Here is an 18973-nt window from a genome sequence, read left to right as displayed (position 1 = left end):
AGGAGAATCTGACCTGATTTCACGCCGTTAAACCGTGAGGCCAGGATGTCGAATAAACAGAATCCAGAAAAAACTGGGATACAATTCAGATAAACAAAAATACAAGAAGGTCAAAACCATCCGAACAAACCCGAAATAAACCTGAACAGTTTGGGAACAATCATCAGCAGAAATCAGCCCAAAGTTCTACTGAGACCTGCAGAATTTCAAAAAGCCACAAAGAAGAAGCTGAGAAGCTGCTGGTCCAGACCGGACCTGCTGGACTCGGAGGAACTTTTCACCCAGAACCATAAGACACTGTAAAAACAATCAGGACTAAAGCAAAAAATCTAAATCAAATAAAAGTTTCCAGCGGATGCTTGGATCAGTTTTTCATCCTGTACCGGTCCGACGTGGATGATTCTGCCCATGCCATCGAGGTCCGACTCGTTTCACCCTCCGTCTAAGATGACTTGGATGATCCCATCCAGGTCTGACTCGGACTCCAGGTCCGGACTCACATCCAGATCTGACTGGTTTCATCCTTCCTTCCCATCCAAGTCAGACGTGGACGATTCTGTTTATGTCATCAAGGTCTGACTTGGATAATCTGTCCATGTCTTGGTCTGAGTCGTTTCATTTTTTCCATCCTATTCAGGTCTGACTAGGCTGGTTCAGTTCAGAACCGACTGGGACTCCAGGCCCACTCAGATCATCCCTTCCTCAGGTGCTTTGGTGACTCGGATCCTCCCCTCCAGGTCTGACTCGCCTCCATCAGCAGCCGGATGGCGTGACAGCTCCTCTCTACTTCCTGCAGGTTTCCACGGCGACGAGGCGGCGCCGAGGAGGAGGCGGGTCCATCCATTAAACATGAAGGTCTAAAAATAAAGGAGGCCTCCTGTCCTCACCTCATCGGGCCGGAGCTCCGAGTTCACCGAGTGCCTCACATCAGAGACACGGAGCTACAGAGAGAGGAAGAGGAGGCAGCTTCATCTGTCATTGAACAGCTCGACCTCTGACCTCACCGTTTAGGAGCTCAAGCCTGATGCGGCAGAGTGACCTTTAACCTTTTGACCCGTCAGTCAACAGGTCACATGATCAGGTTGGACCTGAAGTTCTGAACACGGAAACACAAATTCATCCATATTGTCTCGTTGCTATGGAGACTTTCTGAAACTCCTCCAGGTTCTTCTCTGGACCTTCTCCACTCAGCTTCGGTCCAGAACCGGGTCACTGGCTCCAGTCCAGAACCGGGTCACTGGCTCCAGTCCAGAACCGGGTCACTGGCTCCAGTCCAGAACCGGGTCACTGGCTCCAGTGGTTCAGGTCCTTCGGCGCCTGACGGTCACATCTGAGGGAGAATCTCCCATAAAGCCTGAAAAGCTCATGAACGGTCCGAGTTCTGACCAGAACCATCATGTCACTGATTCTTCAATTTATACAGAAACCCGGGAAAAGTTCTGACCCAAAACCAGCAACAAACTATCAGTGATGAATGATTTTAATTAGAATAGAAGACAATAAGCTGAGCGGTACCGGTCGTATCCAGTTGGTCCAGTGGTTCCTGTTAGACATCAGAGTAAAAACAGAACCACAGAAGAAGAATTGAAATCAGGAAGGCTCTGATGGACCGCACCAGCTGGGTTCTGGCAGAACCGGATCTGTTTAAAGGTGACTCAAAGGTGGTTCTGTTGGGCCAGAACTTCAGGAATGAAAACAGCAGGAAGTCTCCAAGCTGCAACAGCCAATAAAAAACTGTTACCATGGAGACGGTGGAGCCAGGACTGTCTCATTGGGCAGAGCCAGAACAGAACCAAGCAGAACCATCAGAGCAATCCGTCCATCCATCCATCCATCCATCCATCCATCCATCCATCTGTTCATCCATCCATCCATCCATCCATCCATCCATCCATCCATCCATCCATCCATCCATCCATCCATCCATCCATCCGTCCATCCATCCATCTGTTCATCCATCCATCTGTTCATTCATTCATCTGTTCATCCATCCATCCATCCATCCATCCATCCATCCATCCATCCATCCATCCATCCATCCATCTGTTCATCCATCCATCCATCCATCCATCCATCTGTTCATCCATCCATCCATCCATCCATCCATCCATCCATCCATCCATCTGTTCATCCATCCATCCATCCATCCATCCATCCATCCATCCATCCATCCATCCATCCATCCATCCATCCATCCATCCATCCGTCCATCCATCCATCTGTTCATCCATCCATCTGTTCATTCATTCATCTGTTCATCCATCCATCCATCCATCCATCCATCCATCCATCCATCCATCCATCCATCTGTTCATCCATCCATCCATCTGTTCATCCATCCATCCATCCATCCATCCATCCATCCATCCATCCATCCATCCATCCATCCATCCATCCATCCATCCATCCATCCGTCCATCCATCCATCTGTTCATCCATCCATCTGTTCATTCATTCATCTGTTCATCCATCCATCCATCCATCCATCCATTTGTTCATCCATCCATCCATCCATCCATCCATCCATCCATCCATCCATCCATCCATCCATCCATCCATCCATCCTTTTTATTCTAATTCATTCTCATCAAACGACAGAACCTGGACTAGAGCCGGACCCGTCCAGGTTCTGCTGGATCAGGAGGACCAGGATTCTGGACCAGACTGGTTGCTTTAAAAATGATCAGAACCAGGAAGTCTGGGTTCTGGTTGACTGAACAACCGGTTCTGGTTTTATCTCCTGATTCTTGTTCAGTTTTCCGGTTTTCCTTTTTTCCTCCTGTTTTGTTTCTCCTGTTTCTCCTCATCCAAACTTTTCCTCCTCCTCCTCTTGCTGCTGCTCTTCCTCCTCCTCTTCCTCCTGCTCCTGTAGGTGAGCTGCATGATTGGGCGCCAGGTTGGAGGGAGGGATTCAGGAATCACATGGTTTACGTTTGCAGCTCTGTCAGACGCCATTTTGGAGGAAAGTTTGGGATTTGTGAGACCTGGAAGGCTGCAGGGAGAGGAGCAGGAGGAGTGGGAAGGAGCAACCAGGAGGACTCGTCCACTCGGGGAGTGGGACACGCATGCAGCTCTCAGGCTGCGGCTTCCAGGGCTCTGAAGTGTGCGGGCCGGTGCGGGATTAGGCGGTGGGACAGAGTTAGGAGTGCCTCCTCTAGGCTGGAAGTTTGTCCCGGGTTTTCTGGAAGGAGGTGCGGAGCTCCGGAGCGGCTCGGTCTCCTCCTCTGCAGCCGGAGCAGCAGCTGCAGCGGCGGGCAGCTCCTCCTGCCTGGCTCCCTGCCTGCCCTCAAACTGGGTGTGTTTAACGCGGACTTTGCCGCAGAGCAGATCCCGGATCCCAGCTGCTGGAAAACAGATTTCCACTTTACTTCCAGTCCAGAGCCGAGCAGCGGCCAGCCTGAGCGCTGCTGGCCGGCCGGAGGAGCCTCTGAGGCGGGGAAGTGTAGCTCGGAGAGTCGGGTACTCCCCGGAGCTCCCCTCCCCCCCTCTGGATTCTAAGTTTTCTGCGTGGTTCTGTCCCGGTTCAGGACCGGTTCAGTTCTGGGGTGTTTCTTGGACGGGTCAGGAAGTTTGCTCGGTGTGGAACTTGGTGTCGTCGTGGAGGGATTTTAATTGGATTTTCTTGGATTTTACGGGGGGAAAACCACTGGAAAGCTGCTCTGTGCGGGAAGTGTGTGTGTGGTTCTGAGCTCCTAACTGAACCGAGCCGAGTCAGAACATGCCCGTTAGAAAGAAAGGTAAGCCGCTTTCACTTCTTCAGACTAACAGACTGAAAGCTAACGGCTAAAAGGGGCTGAAGTTGGTGTCACAATCGCAGCTGGAATAAAGGGCTGTTCCGCAGGTTTTAAGAACTCTGAACTTCTGAGGTCTACACTGTAAAATATGAATCTGTAGTGTTTAAGTGTGGAAACAGCGTCATAGAGTTTATTTAGCCTTTTTATTGATTATTTTAATGCATCTTAATGTGAACATTTTTCATATTGAAACATACGGAGGGCCGAAATGAAAAAACAACAAAGAAAACACAAATTTAAACCATTAACTAAATGTAACATAAAATAATTAAATACTTAATTTATTATTTTACCTGTAAAAATCGCCCATCAAAATCATGGGGCGGAGCTTATACAGATTTGTTGATTTCCTCTAGTTTTACAATGAGTTCTACGATTTGTCTGCTAACTGTAACTTAGAATTGTCATTATGGGAAAGCTCATAAAAATCTTCCATTTGCAATGACCACCATGATTTTCTAAATAGTGGAGTTTAGTTTTGTCCCTTCTGGCCCTCCATAGATGTAGTACTTTTCCCAGTAAATATAAAAAGCACCTTCCTGCTCTCTTGGTGGGATTTCTGTAATGTCCTCAGGTGTTGGCAGGAACTCATCTTTGTGGGAAGGGGCTCCAGTCGAATTGGGGAGTAGATGTGAAGCGGTGGTGGGGAACGGTCAGAGAGGTTCTGGGTTTGGGAATGCATCCTAGGTGGCACCAGATCAGCTGATTAAAGAAGCTTTTTGGAGTTTTTCTGTGATTGAATCTCATCAATAATAATAACTAATAACTGCTGCTAAACATCAGAATTGACCCTGAAAGTTAGAAAATTACAGTCGAATCTCTGAGATGGTTTGATTTGGGCTCCTTTCATATTTTAACAACTTAAAGGCAAATTTGTTTAAAAATGTTTACTTTTAGTTTATTCTCATCTCAGTTTTTCTTTCTGTTTCCACCAGGGTCCAACAGTTCAACCTTTAGGTTAGACTGAAATTTTCTGCTCTAATTAAACAAAACAAAAAGTTAAAAATTACATTTTCTGATTTTCTTTTTTCCACACAAAAGCAAAAATAGGCAAAACTGTGTGTAAAATAAAGTCAGGTTTACTTTGAACTGAAATCAGTTTTAAATTCAAGTGATTCTAATCTGACTCCAGGCTCTTAAAGTACTCTTTATATTTTGTGATACAATAATGTTTTCTGCTTCCATAATCTCCATGACTCTCTCTCTATATATATATAATCTGTCACGCAACAAATAATCATATACATTAATCTAATCCGTGTCCAGTTCTTAAGCTCCATCCAGTCTAATCATAATTGTATAAAAACTTTTACAACCAGAATTAAAATAAATTTTCTGATAACTAAACTGTGCTTTCTGAATCTCTCTGTAGTCTGTAATAATTTACTCCAGATAGGAGCCGTCTGCGAACCAGAGCTGATCGCCTTTAAAAACTATGGACTAGCCCTTTACAGGTGCTCTCAGTCAGAGGCCAACTTCAGCGCGGTGTGCGCTAACCTGCCGAGGAGGAAAAACTCCAACTGCAGCTGAGTAGAAACACATAAAACACCCAGAAATGCAGAGCTACACGAACCCGGGTGGAACCTGGGCTAAAGGTGCTAAACACGGCTCAGTTCGGCCCTGCTGAGCCCAGCCGAACCGCGCCAGGTGAAGTTAAAACCCAGCTAGCCTCTTAGCTTCAGCTGCTAACCAACTTCTAAATGGGGCACCTTGTGGGAACTAAAAATAAACCGGAATATCAATAAAATATTTACCGCGTCCTCATAAAGCTCCTTTAACTTGAGGTATCTTTACCGAAAAACTCTTTAAAACATTCTTTCGCAATATAAGCTGTAATGGTTCCTCGTAGTTTTAGTTTATTAATTGAAAAACCCGGAATGTTTCCAGGAGCGGCGGCCAGTGACGCCGCAGGCTGGTCAGCAGCTCCGCTGTTTTCATCCGTTATTGGAGAGAAAATCAGAAAGTAAAGATAGTTTAGGCTCAAAATCTAAAGTGCTGCAGATTTTCCAGCTAACAGGAAATTATGGGCTGTTAGAGCTCAGCGCAGGGTGGGAGACCAGCCTTGGTTACTGGAAATGTAAAATATTTATTAACACAATCATTATAAAAGTTACTTTGGCCCCAAACTCAACCTCGTTCCATTAAAAAGCTTGATAGAAAATCCAGGCTGTGATAAAAATGAAGTAAAATGAGTTGAATGCATCTTTCAGTAATAATGCAATGATCAGATTTTCTGGGATGAACCTCTTTCTTGGTCTGAACGTTCAGATCCAGAACTTCTGGTTCCGCTCGGACCCTGAGGTTTTCCAAACCGGGTGGGTTTGCTCTTCGGGCAGATTCCTGGCATTTTTTTGCTTCCTGGATTATTTTTTCCTGAAGTGATGAATCTGGGTTGGATTGGGTTGAACCTCTGGATCAGCTCCAGATCATCCTGAGCCGGGCCTGGTTCTGTTCAACCGGCTTCCAGAACCAGATCAGGTCGAAGATTTTATCTGGATTTGAAAAAACACTCCAGTTTAGAGTCTGGAATGAAGACCAGGACATGATAAACCAGTTTGGTTTTAGATTAGAATCCATCTGGACGAATCATCGGTTCTGATCCGGAACGTTTCAGGGAATCACTTGATGGATTTCTGCAGCAGATTTAGACCCTGAATAAACCAGCTGGATCTCATGAAGGTTTAGTTTTCCGAACATCGCATCGATCCGAATCGTTAAGTCCAGCTCGTCTTCCGGGTTTCAGTCAGAATCACGTCAAGATCCATCGGAGGAGAACTGATAACTAAATCTGAAGTTATTGTGATAAGAGACAATACGGATGTTTTGAGACCATTTTCCAGTAATATAACGGTAATAATATAATATATACACATAGTAAAGATCAATAAACTTTAAATTCCAACATTTAACTCTGGAACTGGAAAACATTTTAAATATCCAAAAAATAAACAAAACAACAAATAAATTATAAACAAAATTCTCCTTCCAAAAGGTTTAGTTTCGATCAAAACACCAGAGGTGGTTCTGATCCAGTTCCAGTCCGGTTCTGATCTGGTTCTGATCCGGTTCCAGTCCGGTTCTGATCCGTTCTGTCGGTTTGTGTCTCAGTGAGTTTCCTGATGCTGCAGAGGAGCTGCTGGCATCTGCAGCATCAGGCTGCAGCTGATGTGATGAAGAGTTTAACTGTCCTTCCTCTTCCTCCCCTCCTCCCCCCGGTTCTGATCCGAACCCCCCCAGACGCCCAGCGGGCCCTGCTGCTCCTGGAGGAGTACCGGAACAAGCTGAACCACACGGAGGACCGGCAGCTCCGGCTCTCCATCCAGAGAGTCATCGACATCTTCCAGAGCAACCTGTTCCAGGCTCTCATAGGTAAACCCGGTTCTGATTGGTTCTGACCCTGCTCTGATCGGTTCTGATCCGTTCTGATGGGTTCTGACCCGGCTCTGATGGGTTCTGATCCGTTCTGACCCGGCTCTGATCGGTTCTGATCCAATTCTGATCCGTTCTGATCCGGTTCTGATCCGTTCTGATCCGGTTCTGACCCTACTCTGGTCCGTTCTGATCCGGTTCTGATCCGTTCTGATCCGGTTCTGACCCTACTCTGGTCCGTTCTGATCCGGTTCTGATCCGTTCTGACCCAGTTCTGATCGGTTCTGATCAGTTCTGATCGGTTCTGATCGGGTCACAGGGTTTTCCAGACAGAATGAACCTTGAGAACCTGAACCGGGTTGTAACGGTCCGGTCCGGTGCCAGGTTCTTTCTTGGCCTGTCCGAGTCGGACCTTTTGTTCTGATCGGGTCGGTTTTGTCAGTCAGAACACGAACCGGGCCGGGCTCTGAGCTCTGTCCCGGTTCTGATCCCTCGGCCGGGTTGAAAGGCTGGATGTGACCCGCATGCCGACCGGAACCGAGCAGCTGACAGAACCTCATTCAGAACTCCGGACCCCTCCTGTGTGTTTTTAATGAACCCGGTTGGAGGGAAACTCTGAACCGGGCCGGAACCACACCGGGTTCCTGGAGTTTAGTACATTTGTTCTGACTCTGGTTCTGTGGGTCGGGTCCGTTTCTGTCTCAGAACCAGGACGGGTCGGTTCCAGAACCGGTTCTGTTCCTGCAGGAGAGTGAAGCAGAACCAGAACCAGAGCTGGAGGACCAGTAGAACCTGGGAGGTTCTGCTGAGTTTGGACTGTCACTGGTACCCGGAAGGTTCTGATCCGATCTGCAGGGTTCTGCTGATGAACCAGAACTGACATTAACAGAACCGTCGGATCATTTTGGTGTACCGATCCGGGCCGAGCCAGCAGAACCGGCCCGTTTGGACCTCTGCCCGCCCATCCTGCAGAAGATGAGAGGAAACACGGTGACCAAACCGTTTCCTCTGACCCGGTTCAGGCCGTTACCGGGTCAAAAATCATAAAACCTCTGAAGAACCGAGTCGGGTTCTGCTCAGGTTCTGTTGGGCCGGCAGCTCAGAGTCCAGCAGCTCCAGTTAGGACAGCTAAACTGTTTCCTGACCCTCTGGACCTCCGGTTCCGACCCGGGAAGCTGCTGCTTGGTTCTGCTAAGGGAGAGGACGGTTCTGGAGCCTGCTTTGGGCCAGCTGGCTGGCAGTGTGCAGCAGGACTTTCTCTGGAATTCTCACTGAACTTTAAACCATGGCAGCGATACGAAGGACCGGTTCTGGATCTGTAACGTGTGTTCTGGGATCCTGGTTCTGGTTCTGATCCAGATTCTGCATCAAGCAGTCAGTTCTAGAACATCCATCCATCCATCTCTTTCTCCCCCCTCTCTCTCTCTCTCGCCCCTCTCTCTCTCGCCCTCTCTCTCTCTCTCTCGCCCCTCTCTCTCTCTCTTGCCCCTCTCTCTCTCGCCCCTCTCTCTCTCTTCCCCTCTCTCTCTCCCACCTCTCTCTCTCGCCATTCTCTCTCTCTCCCCCCTCTCTCTCTCTCCCCTCTCTCTTTCCCCTCTCTCTCTCCCGTCTCTCTCTCCCCTCTCTCTCTCGCCCCTCTCTCTCTCTCGCCCCTCTCTCTCTCTCGCCCCTCTCTCTCTCTCTCTCTCTCCCCCTCTCTCTCTTGCCCCTCTCTCTCTGCCCCTCTCTCTCTCCCCCCTCTCTCTCTCCCCTCTCTCTCGCGCCCCTCTCTCTCTCTCCCCCTCTCTCTCTCGCCCCTCTCTCTCTCCCACCTCTCTCTCTCTCTCGCCCCTCTCTCTCTGTCTCTCCCCCTCCCTCTCTCCCACCTCTCTCTCTTGCCCCTCTCTCTCTCTCTCTCCCCCCTCTCTCTCTCCCCTCTCTCTCCCTCTCTCTCTCGCGCCCCTCTCTCTCCCCTCTCTCTCTCGCGCCCCTCTCTCTCTCTCCCCCTCTCTCTCTCGCCCCTCTCTCTCTCCCACCTCTCTCTCTCTCTCGCCCCTCTCTCTCTGTCTCTCCCCCTCCCTCTCTCCCACCTCTCTCTCTCTCGCCCCTCTCTCTCTCTCTCCTCCCTGACAGAACGAATTGAGTTAAAAATCCCAGAATCCTGGAGGTTCTGTGTCGGACCCAACCGGGCCGATCCGTGGTGGTTCTGATTCTAATGAGCTCAGTTCTCTGAACTCATCAGGTCCGTTTGTCAGATTAAACTCTGGAGCTTCAATCCGCTGAACTTTAATCAAATTAATTTACTAATGTGATTATTGGACGGGATGAAGAACCTGATCCTGACCCGTCTGGACGGCGCCTTCCTATGAGGTTACCACGGTTACCACGGTGACGGGTCGGGACCTCCCGTCAGATACGGAGCTTCTCCTGGATGATTGGACCTGCTCACCTGGTTTTAAGCCAGAACCTTCTGCTTGGACCCGGTTCTGTTCTGGTTCTGTTGGCCTGGAGACCGAGCCACACCTGGTCCGGATTCCTCCAGCAGACCCTGAACCAACACCAACAGAACCACATCAACTGCATAAAGGCAACCTGTAATGTGGGTGGTTCTGCTGGTCTCACACCAGAACCAACCAGAACCACCCAGACTGGACCACTCAGCCCATCTCTGATTGGTTCCTTCAGGAACCTCCTGGTTCTGCCCCGACCCGTCTTCCAGGCCTGTTTATTGAAAATTAATTTTCTGCTTCGGTGTCCAATCCCCCCGCTGCCTGCGGCGGGCCGGGCCGGGCCGGGCCGGGCTGGGCCCGGTGTAATCCCTCTGTGGACATGATGATTACCTCCAGCCAGTAATCCCCCACCAGCAGCTCCGCTGGCCCGGTTCCTGGTAACAGATGGTCCAAACAGAAACACTCATGTTTCTCAACATTTCCACAGTTTGGCCCAGAACGGCTCCAGGTGGTGGCGGTTCTACTGGGTCGGAACCTTTCAGTCCAGTAGAACGGCAGAGATGCCCTGAGACCGGGTCGCTGTGGGAGAACTAATGCCGTCAGGAGTCCGACCCAAAGACCCTGCAGTTTCACCAGGTCCAGGTTCTGACCCTTCGGCCGGTTCTGACCCAGCGGCTGGTTCTGACCCTTCGGCCGGTTCCGACCCGGCAGCCGGTGTTCTGGTGCTGATCCGTTCAGTTGAACTCGGAGACGTTGGTTCATCTGTTCTCTGGTTTCCCAACATTGAGTCGGTTTCACTTCCTGATCCGAGTCTCAGTTCCTCCCGACCCGGTTCCGCTTCAGGTTCGGTTCCTCATTACTCAGTGACCCAGACCTGAACAGTGACCCGGTTCTGCTTAAGGCCCGGTTCCTCTGAGGGAACCGGGTCTACCCTCCATGTTCTCCTCAGCCTGCAACTCGTTCATCTCATTCCAGCCGTTACTGTCGGGTCCCTGAAGGTGGCGCTGTGGAGAACTGCATGGTTCTGTCTCCCTGCTGCTGGAACCCGGGTCGGGCAGACCCACCGTGACACCGTGACCCGGGTCGGGCAGAACCTCCTGGTCTTTGTGGAGGAGATAAATCGGGTCTCCAGGGGAATCGTCTCCGCTGACGTCCGACTGAAGCTCCTGAAAGATGAAACTGCTCAGGAGTTTCACACAGTTCCATCCGGAACCAGAACCCTGGTGGTTACGAGGAGCTGCTCAGAACCTAAAGGTCAAAGTTCAGGCGTTCTGCAGAACTTCCCTGAGATCGGCCGGGCCTTGGTTCTGGAGGTGCTCTGCTGACTCTGCTGGTCCGGTTCTGACTGGTGGGTCGGGTTTGGAGGATGTGAGTAACGCTGATCCTCAGGCAGTAAAACGGAGCCGGTGCCGGTTCTATTGATAGAACAGAACCGCTCTGGAACACGGCGGGCCGTAAAAGCCCTCAGGAACGCAGCAGCTGGTGATAAATTCTGGCTTCGTCACGCCGCTCCGGCCCGGAATAGATCCGCTCCGTGGTTTCCGGGCTGAAAACGCCGTGGTTCTGGTCAGAGGGCGTGTTCAGGCCCAGCGGTTCCGGTGAGGAGCTGCAGAAGTGGTGATCTGAGGAAACATCTGCAGCGGTCCGGGCTTCCCTCAGCTGCTCCAAAAATACCGGAGCGGGTCAAACCGGGCCTCCTCCAGCTGGTGCAGGCCCGGTTCTGTCCTCTTCATCATGCATGGCAGTGATGAAGAAGAATCAGGTTTCCAGGATTCTCCAGATACCTTGGTTCTGTTGGGAGGTCCAGTAGGAAGGTTCTGCTCCAGTGGGTCAGAACCGGTCTGTGTTGTTGAAGAAAGTGGTTGAAGATCATCATCATCATCTTCATCATCTTCATCATATTTCTAATTAGCAGATGGATGTGACAGCAGGTTGGCAGGAGCTCGTTAGCTGGTGCTCGTTAGTTGAAGCTCGTTAGTTGAAGCTCGTTAGCTGGTGCTCGTTAGTTGAAGCTCGTTAGTTGAAGCTCGTTAGTTGAGGCTCGTTAGTTGAGGCTCGTTAGCACTGCAGAGTGGGCGGGGCTAAAGGTTCAGACATGGAGTCAGATTCATGTCAGCTTAAAGCCTGAAGCTCTTCAGGAGGTAAAAGTTTCAGATGTTCAGGCCGCTCTCGGCTCACCGCCGCCCCCTGGAGGCCATTAAATGTTTCTAATCCTGAAGATGAAAAATCAAACTTGTGTAAAGTTTCAGGTCGACCTTCCTGTTCCTTCTGTCTTTACTCTCCCAGTTCTTGTTTCTGTTTATATTAGTAGAAGAAATGAGATAAATAATATTTCAGGGGAAAAGTTGAGGCATGAATGTTCACTTTGGTGGTTAAATATAGAATAAAAGTTTTTTGTTTTCATTGACTGATAACCTGGCTGAGTTTTTCTCTGTTTGTTTTTATCATGTTTTGTTCTGTGGTTAGTTTTTACTCTGTAAATGTGAATGATTCTTCGGTTTAATACTCTGATGCCATAAGGCATATTAAAAATAAACGTGTTAAAATCAAAATGTTTCTTTCTGTCAGAATGACAGTGGATCTCTAGTGGATCTCTAGTGGATCTCTGTTTCCAGTAGAAATATTCTCCATAAATATGTTTTAGTTTTGATAATATTTCAAGCTGAACATAAAAGCCAGGAACTCTGGGAAGTTGAGTCTGGAAAACCAAGGAATGTTACCATGGAAACTGTCAGGAGCAGAGAAAAATACCATGTTAAACGCTGATAAACTAATAAACTGCATAAAATTGTATGATTTATTTCAGGCTTATAAACATGAAGCTGCTCCAGATGATCATTTTATTGTTATTATTATTAATTATTACTTTAGTTCCTCGGCGGTTTCCTGTTGAACGTTTAGTTCTTCGGTTTCGTTCCTCTCGGGTTTCTGTCGTTTGTGATAAACCTTTCCTGTTAACATCATTAAAACAATCTGGGTTCAGCAGAACCTCTGACCCGGTTCCGGTTCTGATGGACTCTCCTGTCCTCACAGATATCCAGGAATTTTACGAAGTGACCTTACTGGACAGCCAGCGGTGGGCGGAGTCTTCCCGGGGGGCGGAGCCGGGCGTGCCGCTCCACCTGTGGGACCTGTCCAGCCTGCAGAGCCCGACCGGAACCTCCGAGACGCTGCCCAGCCTTAGCACCAGCATCGAGGTAGGAACCGGGCCAGAACCGGCGCCGCCGCCGCTCGTCTTTTGCTGGGAGCCGAACGGACCCGTCCTGCCGCCGCAAAAATAGCTGCAGTAAAAATAGATCAGAGGAGTTTAAATAGAACTGGACCGGCGCCGAGCGGCCGCTCCGCGGGGAGCCGGGTCCATGTTTGATGCTCCTGGTTCTGTTTAAAGTGACAGGAACACACAGAACCACCGGGTCCGGCCCGGTTCCCCTCCATCTGCTGGTTCTGAGGCTCAGAACCGGGTCACTTCCTGTTGATTTGAGCAGATCGGACCTGCTGTGGTTCTGGTTCTGGTGAACAGGATGAGTGGCAGCAGCTCCTGTCTGTAAACAGGCGGTCCGACTGGAACCCGACCATCAGAACCAGTGAAGCGGCTGGCCGGGTTCTTCCAGTCACATAATCCCATGTTTACATGATTTTCTGGGATTATGGGTAATCTGGCAGAGGACGCCATGCGACCGGGTCTCTGTGGTTCTGTTGGGTCGGAACGCAGCAGAACCGACAGCTGCTGTCTGCAGGAGGAGGCTCAGATTGATGCCTCAGAACCGGTCCAGTCTGGTTCTGAGGGAAACTGTTCTGGTCCTGCGTGTACAGCAGGCCTGGGAGTTCTGGGAGTATTGGGAAAACTGGGAAAACTGGGAGTTATTTAAAGACACTGGTGAGATTTTTGACTGGAGGTTTTTCTTCTCACTGAGAATCTGAATCGTCACAGCTGGAGGTTCTGATTCATCTGGCCGATGTTCCGATCCGGGTCTTTTGGTGATCTGGTGAACAGTTCTTTAGGGTTCTGGAAGTAATTCAGAGATTCGCTTCTTCAGTTCCGTTCAGTTCTTCCACCTGAACATTCAGATCAGTCAGTTTTCTGAATCTGAACTGATTCCCAACCCGCAGCAGAATCGTTCATTTGAACACATTCCCATTTCTGAAATATTTATGAACTGAACAGATTCTTAATTTTGAACAGATTCCTGACTGAACAGATTCAAATTGATTAGAATCCTGACTCTGAACAATTTATTCTTGAACACATTTTTTGTTTTTGACAGATTTTTTTTATTTTGAACAGATTCCCGACTCTGAACTGATTCCTTTTGATCAACTCTGAACAGACTCTTCATTTTGATCATAGTTACGAATCCGAACAGATTCTTTATTTTGAACAGATTACTGACTCTGAACATTTTGTCCCACAAAGGGGAAATTCAGGATCAGTCTCAGATCTCCTTATGGTACCGTGGAGAACCGCTGGGTTCTCCACAGTACCCGGCGGGTCGGTGGGAACCCGGGGAACCAGAACCTGTGAACCGGTATCAGTGTGACCCGGCTGTAAACGGGCCGACAGTAAAACAGTTTAGAACAGGAACAGCTCAGAGGTGAAAGTAGGAGGAGATGTAAGTCTGGACCTGATGGCGGTTCTGCTGCTGTTTCCGCCTCCTCCAATTCGGTTCTGGAAGGTTCTGGACGCTAACTGACTCAGAACAGAACCAGTCTGGGTTTGTTGAATGAAATGGAGGTGATGGTTGAGAAGAAGGACGAAGGTAAAGCTGATCTGATGTCCGTCTCCTCAGGTCCAGCCTGGAGGTTCTGGCCCGGCTGTTGTAAACGAGTATTTTAGTAGCCGAGTAACCTATAGATTATTCTTACGATTAATCGAGTAATTGGATAAAAAAATTATTAAATAAAATATTGGTAAATGTTGCATAACAGCAGTGTTACTATCAGATATCAATATCAGTCCTTTTTTTGTATTTGAGTTTCCCTAACAGTTCCTTTTTAGTAGTTTAGAAAATGAACCTGGGTATCACTTTATCTGAAGACACTGTCAGAACATAACGAAGTCTGATTTGGTAAATAATGACACTTTTAACACAAAGTTGCTTTAAAAGTCCATTAAAATGCCAACTTTGCATTAAATTGTCATAATTTACAAAATCATGCAAAATTGGCACTTTTAATGGAATTTTAGAGCAACTTTGCATTAAAGTGTCATTATTTACTGAATGAGACTTCATGACAACTGTCATAAACATTCATAAAGACTTGTTTATGTTTATGACAGGTGTTATATCAGTGTCATGTCAGTCTTATGCAAACCCCTTCAAATAAAGTGTTACCATAACCGGTAAAAATAACAGCTCCAAGTTAACCTGAAAAAAAGTTGTACAAAAATCTGAAATTATAATAATAAAGAACCAGGCTCACAAATGCTCTTATGAAAAATGTCTATGCTTCATCTTCAGTGAGTTTCACAGATGAACTCTGACCTTGCCCCAAACCCGACAATACGGGAAATGTGGCCTGGATTGGGGGGTTTGGGGTGGAGGGGAGGATGTAGACCAGGGAACCAATACCAGATATTTACGGCTCCTCCTACCAGCCACGTTCCGCCTCCCATTGGTTCAGACCGGGATGATGTAAATTTAATGTCGGTTCGTCCTAAAGCTGCTCTTCCACGGTCAGCATCAGCCGCCCGCCGTGTTCAGCCTCTACCTGTAGAAATCCTCCTCAGCTCTGAACCAGCAGCTCCGGAGCAGAAAGGCTGCCGGACTCCCGGATCGCTCCGGTCATTTAAGGATGTTTGTTGGTTCCCAAAAACGATGAAAACCCGAAATTACCACCAATCAGTAAAATCCCCGCGGGCCGAACTGGAAGATTGGACATTATGCCGCTAACACTTAGCTTTCACCAACAACTCAGAGGCGGAAGTGAGAGCGACGCGCAACGCAAATAATGTCCCGGCCGGAACACGGCGCGCTAAATGATTAAACATAAATTAACGAAGCTTCGAGGGACTCGAATCACTCCAGGAATCGTTTCAGCCCGAGTTCTGGCTGGAGGTTCTGACCCACTCTGCTCTTGTTGTTGTCATTGAATGCTCTCTCTCTCTCTGTCTCCTGTTTCCTCTGACTGTTAACGACCTCTGACCTCCGTAGGAGTCCCCCCTCCTTAACGAAATCCTGCACACCTTGGCGCAGGCCAAGCTGTCCCCCCGCCATGACGGCCAGGTAAGAACCGGACTCTGCTGTTGGTGGGAGGGGCTGTTGGTGTCGTCCACCTCCGCCGCATGTCCCATCAGTCCTCGTGTGCTTTGGACCATCAGACGGGGGGAGGAGGGTTCTGGGCTCTCAGTGCGTCGCTGTAGTTTGATCACAGCAGCGTTTGGACCGGCATGAAACCAGGTCCGAGCGGATCAGAACCTCCTCTGGTTTCACAGAAAGTTCTGGATGTTGTGGCGTCAAACCGTCAGCGACTCGTTGAGGCGGTCTGTGAGGCGTTCAGGGGTCATTGTGCTTCATTCATTCTGGTTCATGTTGTTGGGTCTGAACAGTACAGCTCCGGTCCACAGGGGGGCGCTCCTGGTTCTGAAGAGGACAAAACCTGCAGAGAGACCCATCCTGAAGACCAAATATATGATCATGGATGTGAAACATGTTGGGAGGTTTGGTTTGTTTGAAAACTTTCCCCAAATAAGCTAAAGACGGTTTACCGAAGCAGTTCCTCCGTAATGTCTGGGACAGACGACCTCTAGTCTCAGCGTCTCTGACTCAAAGTCCGTTCAGTTCGAGACGTCACTCCAACTTCCTGCCTACCTCTGCAATGTGGACATGAGACCATCAAGAGAAGGAATAAGAATGAAAGCCGTAAAGATAAACATCATGAAGATGAAGGTTGTGATGACTCGAGTCGGAAAGATGGACGTCATAAGGACAACATGGTCCTGAAGACAAAGACCACAATGACAATGTCGCCAAGAAGATGGCCACAAGGCCAACGGTCACGAATATGGACAAGGACAAAGGAACAAGCATGAGAATCATAAAACCAAAATGCTGTGGGCCAGTATGGCTGCCATGTTTCAGACGGCCGAGGTGACGACCCAAACACGAGATCCTCACAGCTGATTGGCTGACATCCTGAAAGGGGCGGTGCCTCAGAACAAACAGCGGTCATCAGCTCGTCCCAAACCTCATGGGGGGCACTTCTGCAGAAAACCCGGTCAGGATGACCCTCCTTCAGGATGATCCTCCGTCAGGATGATCCTCCTTCAGGATGATCCTCCGTCAGGATGATCCTCCTTCAGGATGATCCTCCTTCAGGATGACCCTCCTTCAGGATGATCCTCCTTCAGGATGACCCTCCTTCAGGATGACCCTCCTTCAGGATGATCCTCCTTCAGGACGATCCTCCTTCAGGACGATCCTCCTTCAGGACGATCCTCCTTCAGGATGACCCTCCTTCAGGATGACCCTCCTTCAGGATGACCCTCCTTCAGGATGATCCTCCTTCAGGATGATCCTCCTTCAGGATGACCCTCCTTCAGGATGACCCTCCTTCAGGATGACCCTCCTTCAGGATGACCCTCCTTCAGGATGATCCTCCTTCAGGACGATCCTCCTTCAGGACGATCCTCCTTCAGGACGATCCTCCTTCAGGACGATCCTCCTTCAGGATGACCCTCCTTCAGGATGACCCCGACTTCCAGGAGCCGTCCTCTGGTCGTCCCCTGGTCGTCCCCTGGTCGTCCCCTGGTCGTCCTCTGGTCGTCCCCTGGTCGTCCTCTGGTCGTCCCCTGGTCGTCCTCTGGTCGTCCCCTGGTCGTCCTCTGGTCGTCCCCTGGTCGTCCCCTGGTCGTCCCCTGGTCGTCCTCTGGTCGTCCCCTGGTCGTCCTCTGGTCGTCCCCTGGTCGTCCCCTGGTCGTCCCCTGGTCGTCCCCTGGTCGTCCCCTGGTCGTCCCCTGGTCAGACTGGAGCTGTACTGGTGGACCCGGAGTCATGGTGGTGGTCTGGTTTGTGTGGTTTCAGTTCTGGCTGCGGAAACATCGGCCATTTTCTCATCTGCTTCATGTTTTAACGTATTTAAGCCGAGCGGTTCTGATAAGCCGAGCGGTTCTGATGGGCCCGTGTTGAAGGTTCTGTAACCTGTTGATGGTGTGAAGCTGCTTTCATTTTCTTCTGAATATAAAAATGATGTTTATGGTTTAGTTTCCTCAGACCAGAGGAAAACGTCTGACATGAGTGATTTGTAAACTCTAGTCTGGTTTGGAGTGACGGCGCCTCGGCCCAGGAGGAGCAGGATGATGATGATGACGATGATGATGATGTCTGGTGGAGCTGGGCTTTTGTTTTGATCGCGATGCATTTCAAATTAAGTCTATTTCCTGAGATTGTTTCTGTTTCAATATGAACTTATAGAGCAAATTATAGTAAGTTATAAAACTATCAGACTTCTGATGTCAGCTCTTAAGCTGCAGGAGTTTGATTGGCCAGGTGAAGGGGGCGGGACTTAGCGTCTGCAGTGCTGATGTGTGAAGCTGTGGGAAATAAAATGGCTTGATTTGTGTGAATTCTGATTTTATAGCATCAATTATATCAAAATATTGATTATTTTTGATAACTCTGCCGCCTTCAGTAGTCATGTGACCCTCAGTGGCGCTGCTGCTCCTGAACTGCATTTTCTTTGGAATATTTTAGATGTTCTCTAAGGAAAAATCTGTGAATAAGCAAATTTTTCCTGAATAATTCTGAGTCACATTCCAGAGAAAGTTCAGTTTATTAAATATGTGGTGCCGTGTTGGGGCGCCGCGCTGCCAGGCTGCTGCTGTTCAGCAGAGATCAGGAGTTTCACTGCAGCAGCAGAGAATAAAACATGAGCTGAACTCTGCAGACGGTGATGTCTGAGCAGGAACACAACCAGGATCTGAACAGTCACAACTTAAACTCACTGTGCTGTTTTGGTTTATAGAAAATAAATCAAAATGTTTGTTTTTCCAAAGCAAAATCTGTTCAGTTTATTTACACTGCAGAAAATACGCTTCTGAAAACAAGTAAAAAATACAGAAGTGTGTTAAATGAAATGCATGTACAGACGGATGTATTGCTTTTCATATTCAGTAATCATAACCTTAAAACAAACTCTTTATGTTAATTAGCAGTGATGTCAGCAGCTCATCCCAACCCTTTCCTCACTAACTAAAGCATTCCTGATCCCAGTCGCTGCGTCACTGTTTGTCATTTTTCTCAGTGGAAACATGTCAGGTGGAGACCAGAAGCAGCAACGGAGGGAGGAGGCAGATTTACGATTCTAAATCCGTCACTATGTTCAGTTTGTGGCTAAAATCGATACCAGGTTTTACCTGCCAGTGGTTTTCTGTTCTTCTCTACA

At 48.8% G+C, this 18973-nt stretch overlaps 1 protein-coding gene across 11 annotated transcripts in view; it reads left to right on the top strand.

Moving 5' to 3' along the window:
• The first annotated feature begins 2936 nt into the window (after positions 1–2936).
• Positions 2937–18973, top strand: part of LOC106921416 (disks large homolog 1) — a 61134-nt gene continuing 45097 nt past the window's right edge. For 4 of the 11 annotated variants that reach the window (XM_014993110.2, XM_014993107.2, XM_014993106.2 and 1 more), the window contains exons 1-4: positions 2939–3737; positions 7032–7163; positions 12626–12789; positions 15745–15816. In XM_014993110.2, the coding sequence (XP_014848596.2) occupies positions 3719–3737; positions 7032–7163; positions 12626–12789; positions 15745–15816 (387 nt within the window). In that variant the 5' untranslated portion in view covers positions 2939–3718. Of the gene's footprint in view, positions 3738–7031; positions 7164–12625; positions 12790–15744; positions 15817–18973 lie in introns of all 11 variants that reach the window. The other 7 variants (XM_014993114.2, XM_014993113.2, XM_014993121.2 and 4 more) reach the window with 3 other exon arrangements.

This window comes from Poecilia mexicana, unplaced genomic scaffold (genome assembly GCF_051168715.1).
Source record: "Poecilia mexicana isolate PSO_F unplaced genomic scaffold, ASM5116871v1 scaffold_17, whole genome shotgun sequence".
Lineage (NCBI taxonomy): Eukaryota > Metazoa > Chordata > Actinopteri > Cyprinodontiformes > Poeciliidae > Poecilia > Poecilia mexicana.
Note: the sequence above shows the minus strand (reverse complement) of the source record. Positions and strands in the feature narration are given on the sequence as shown.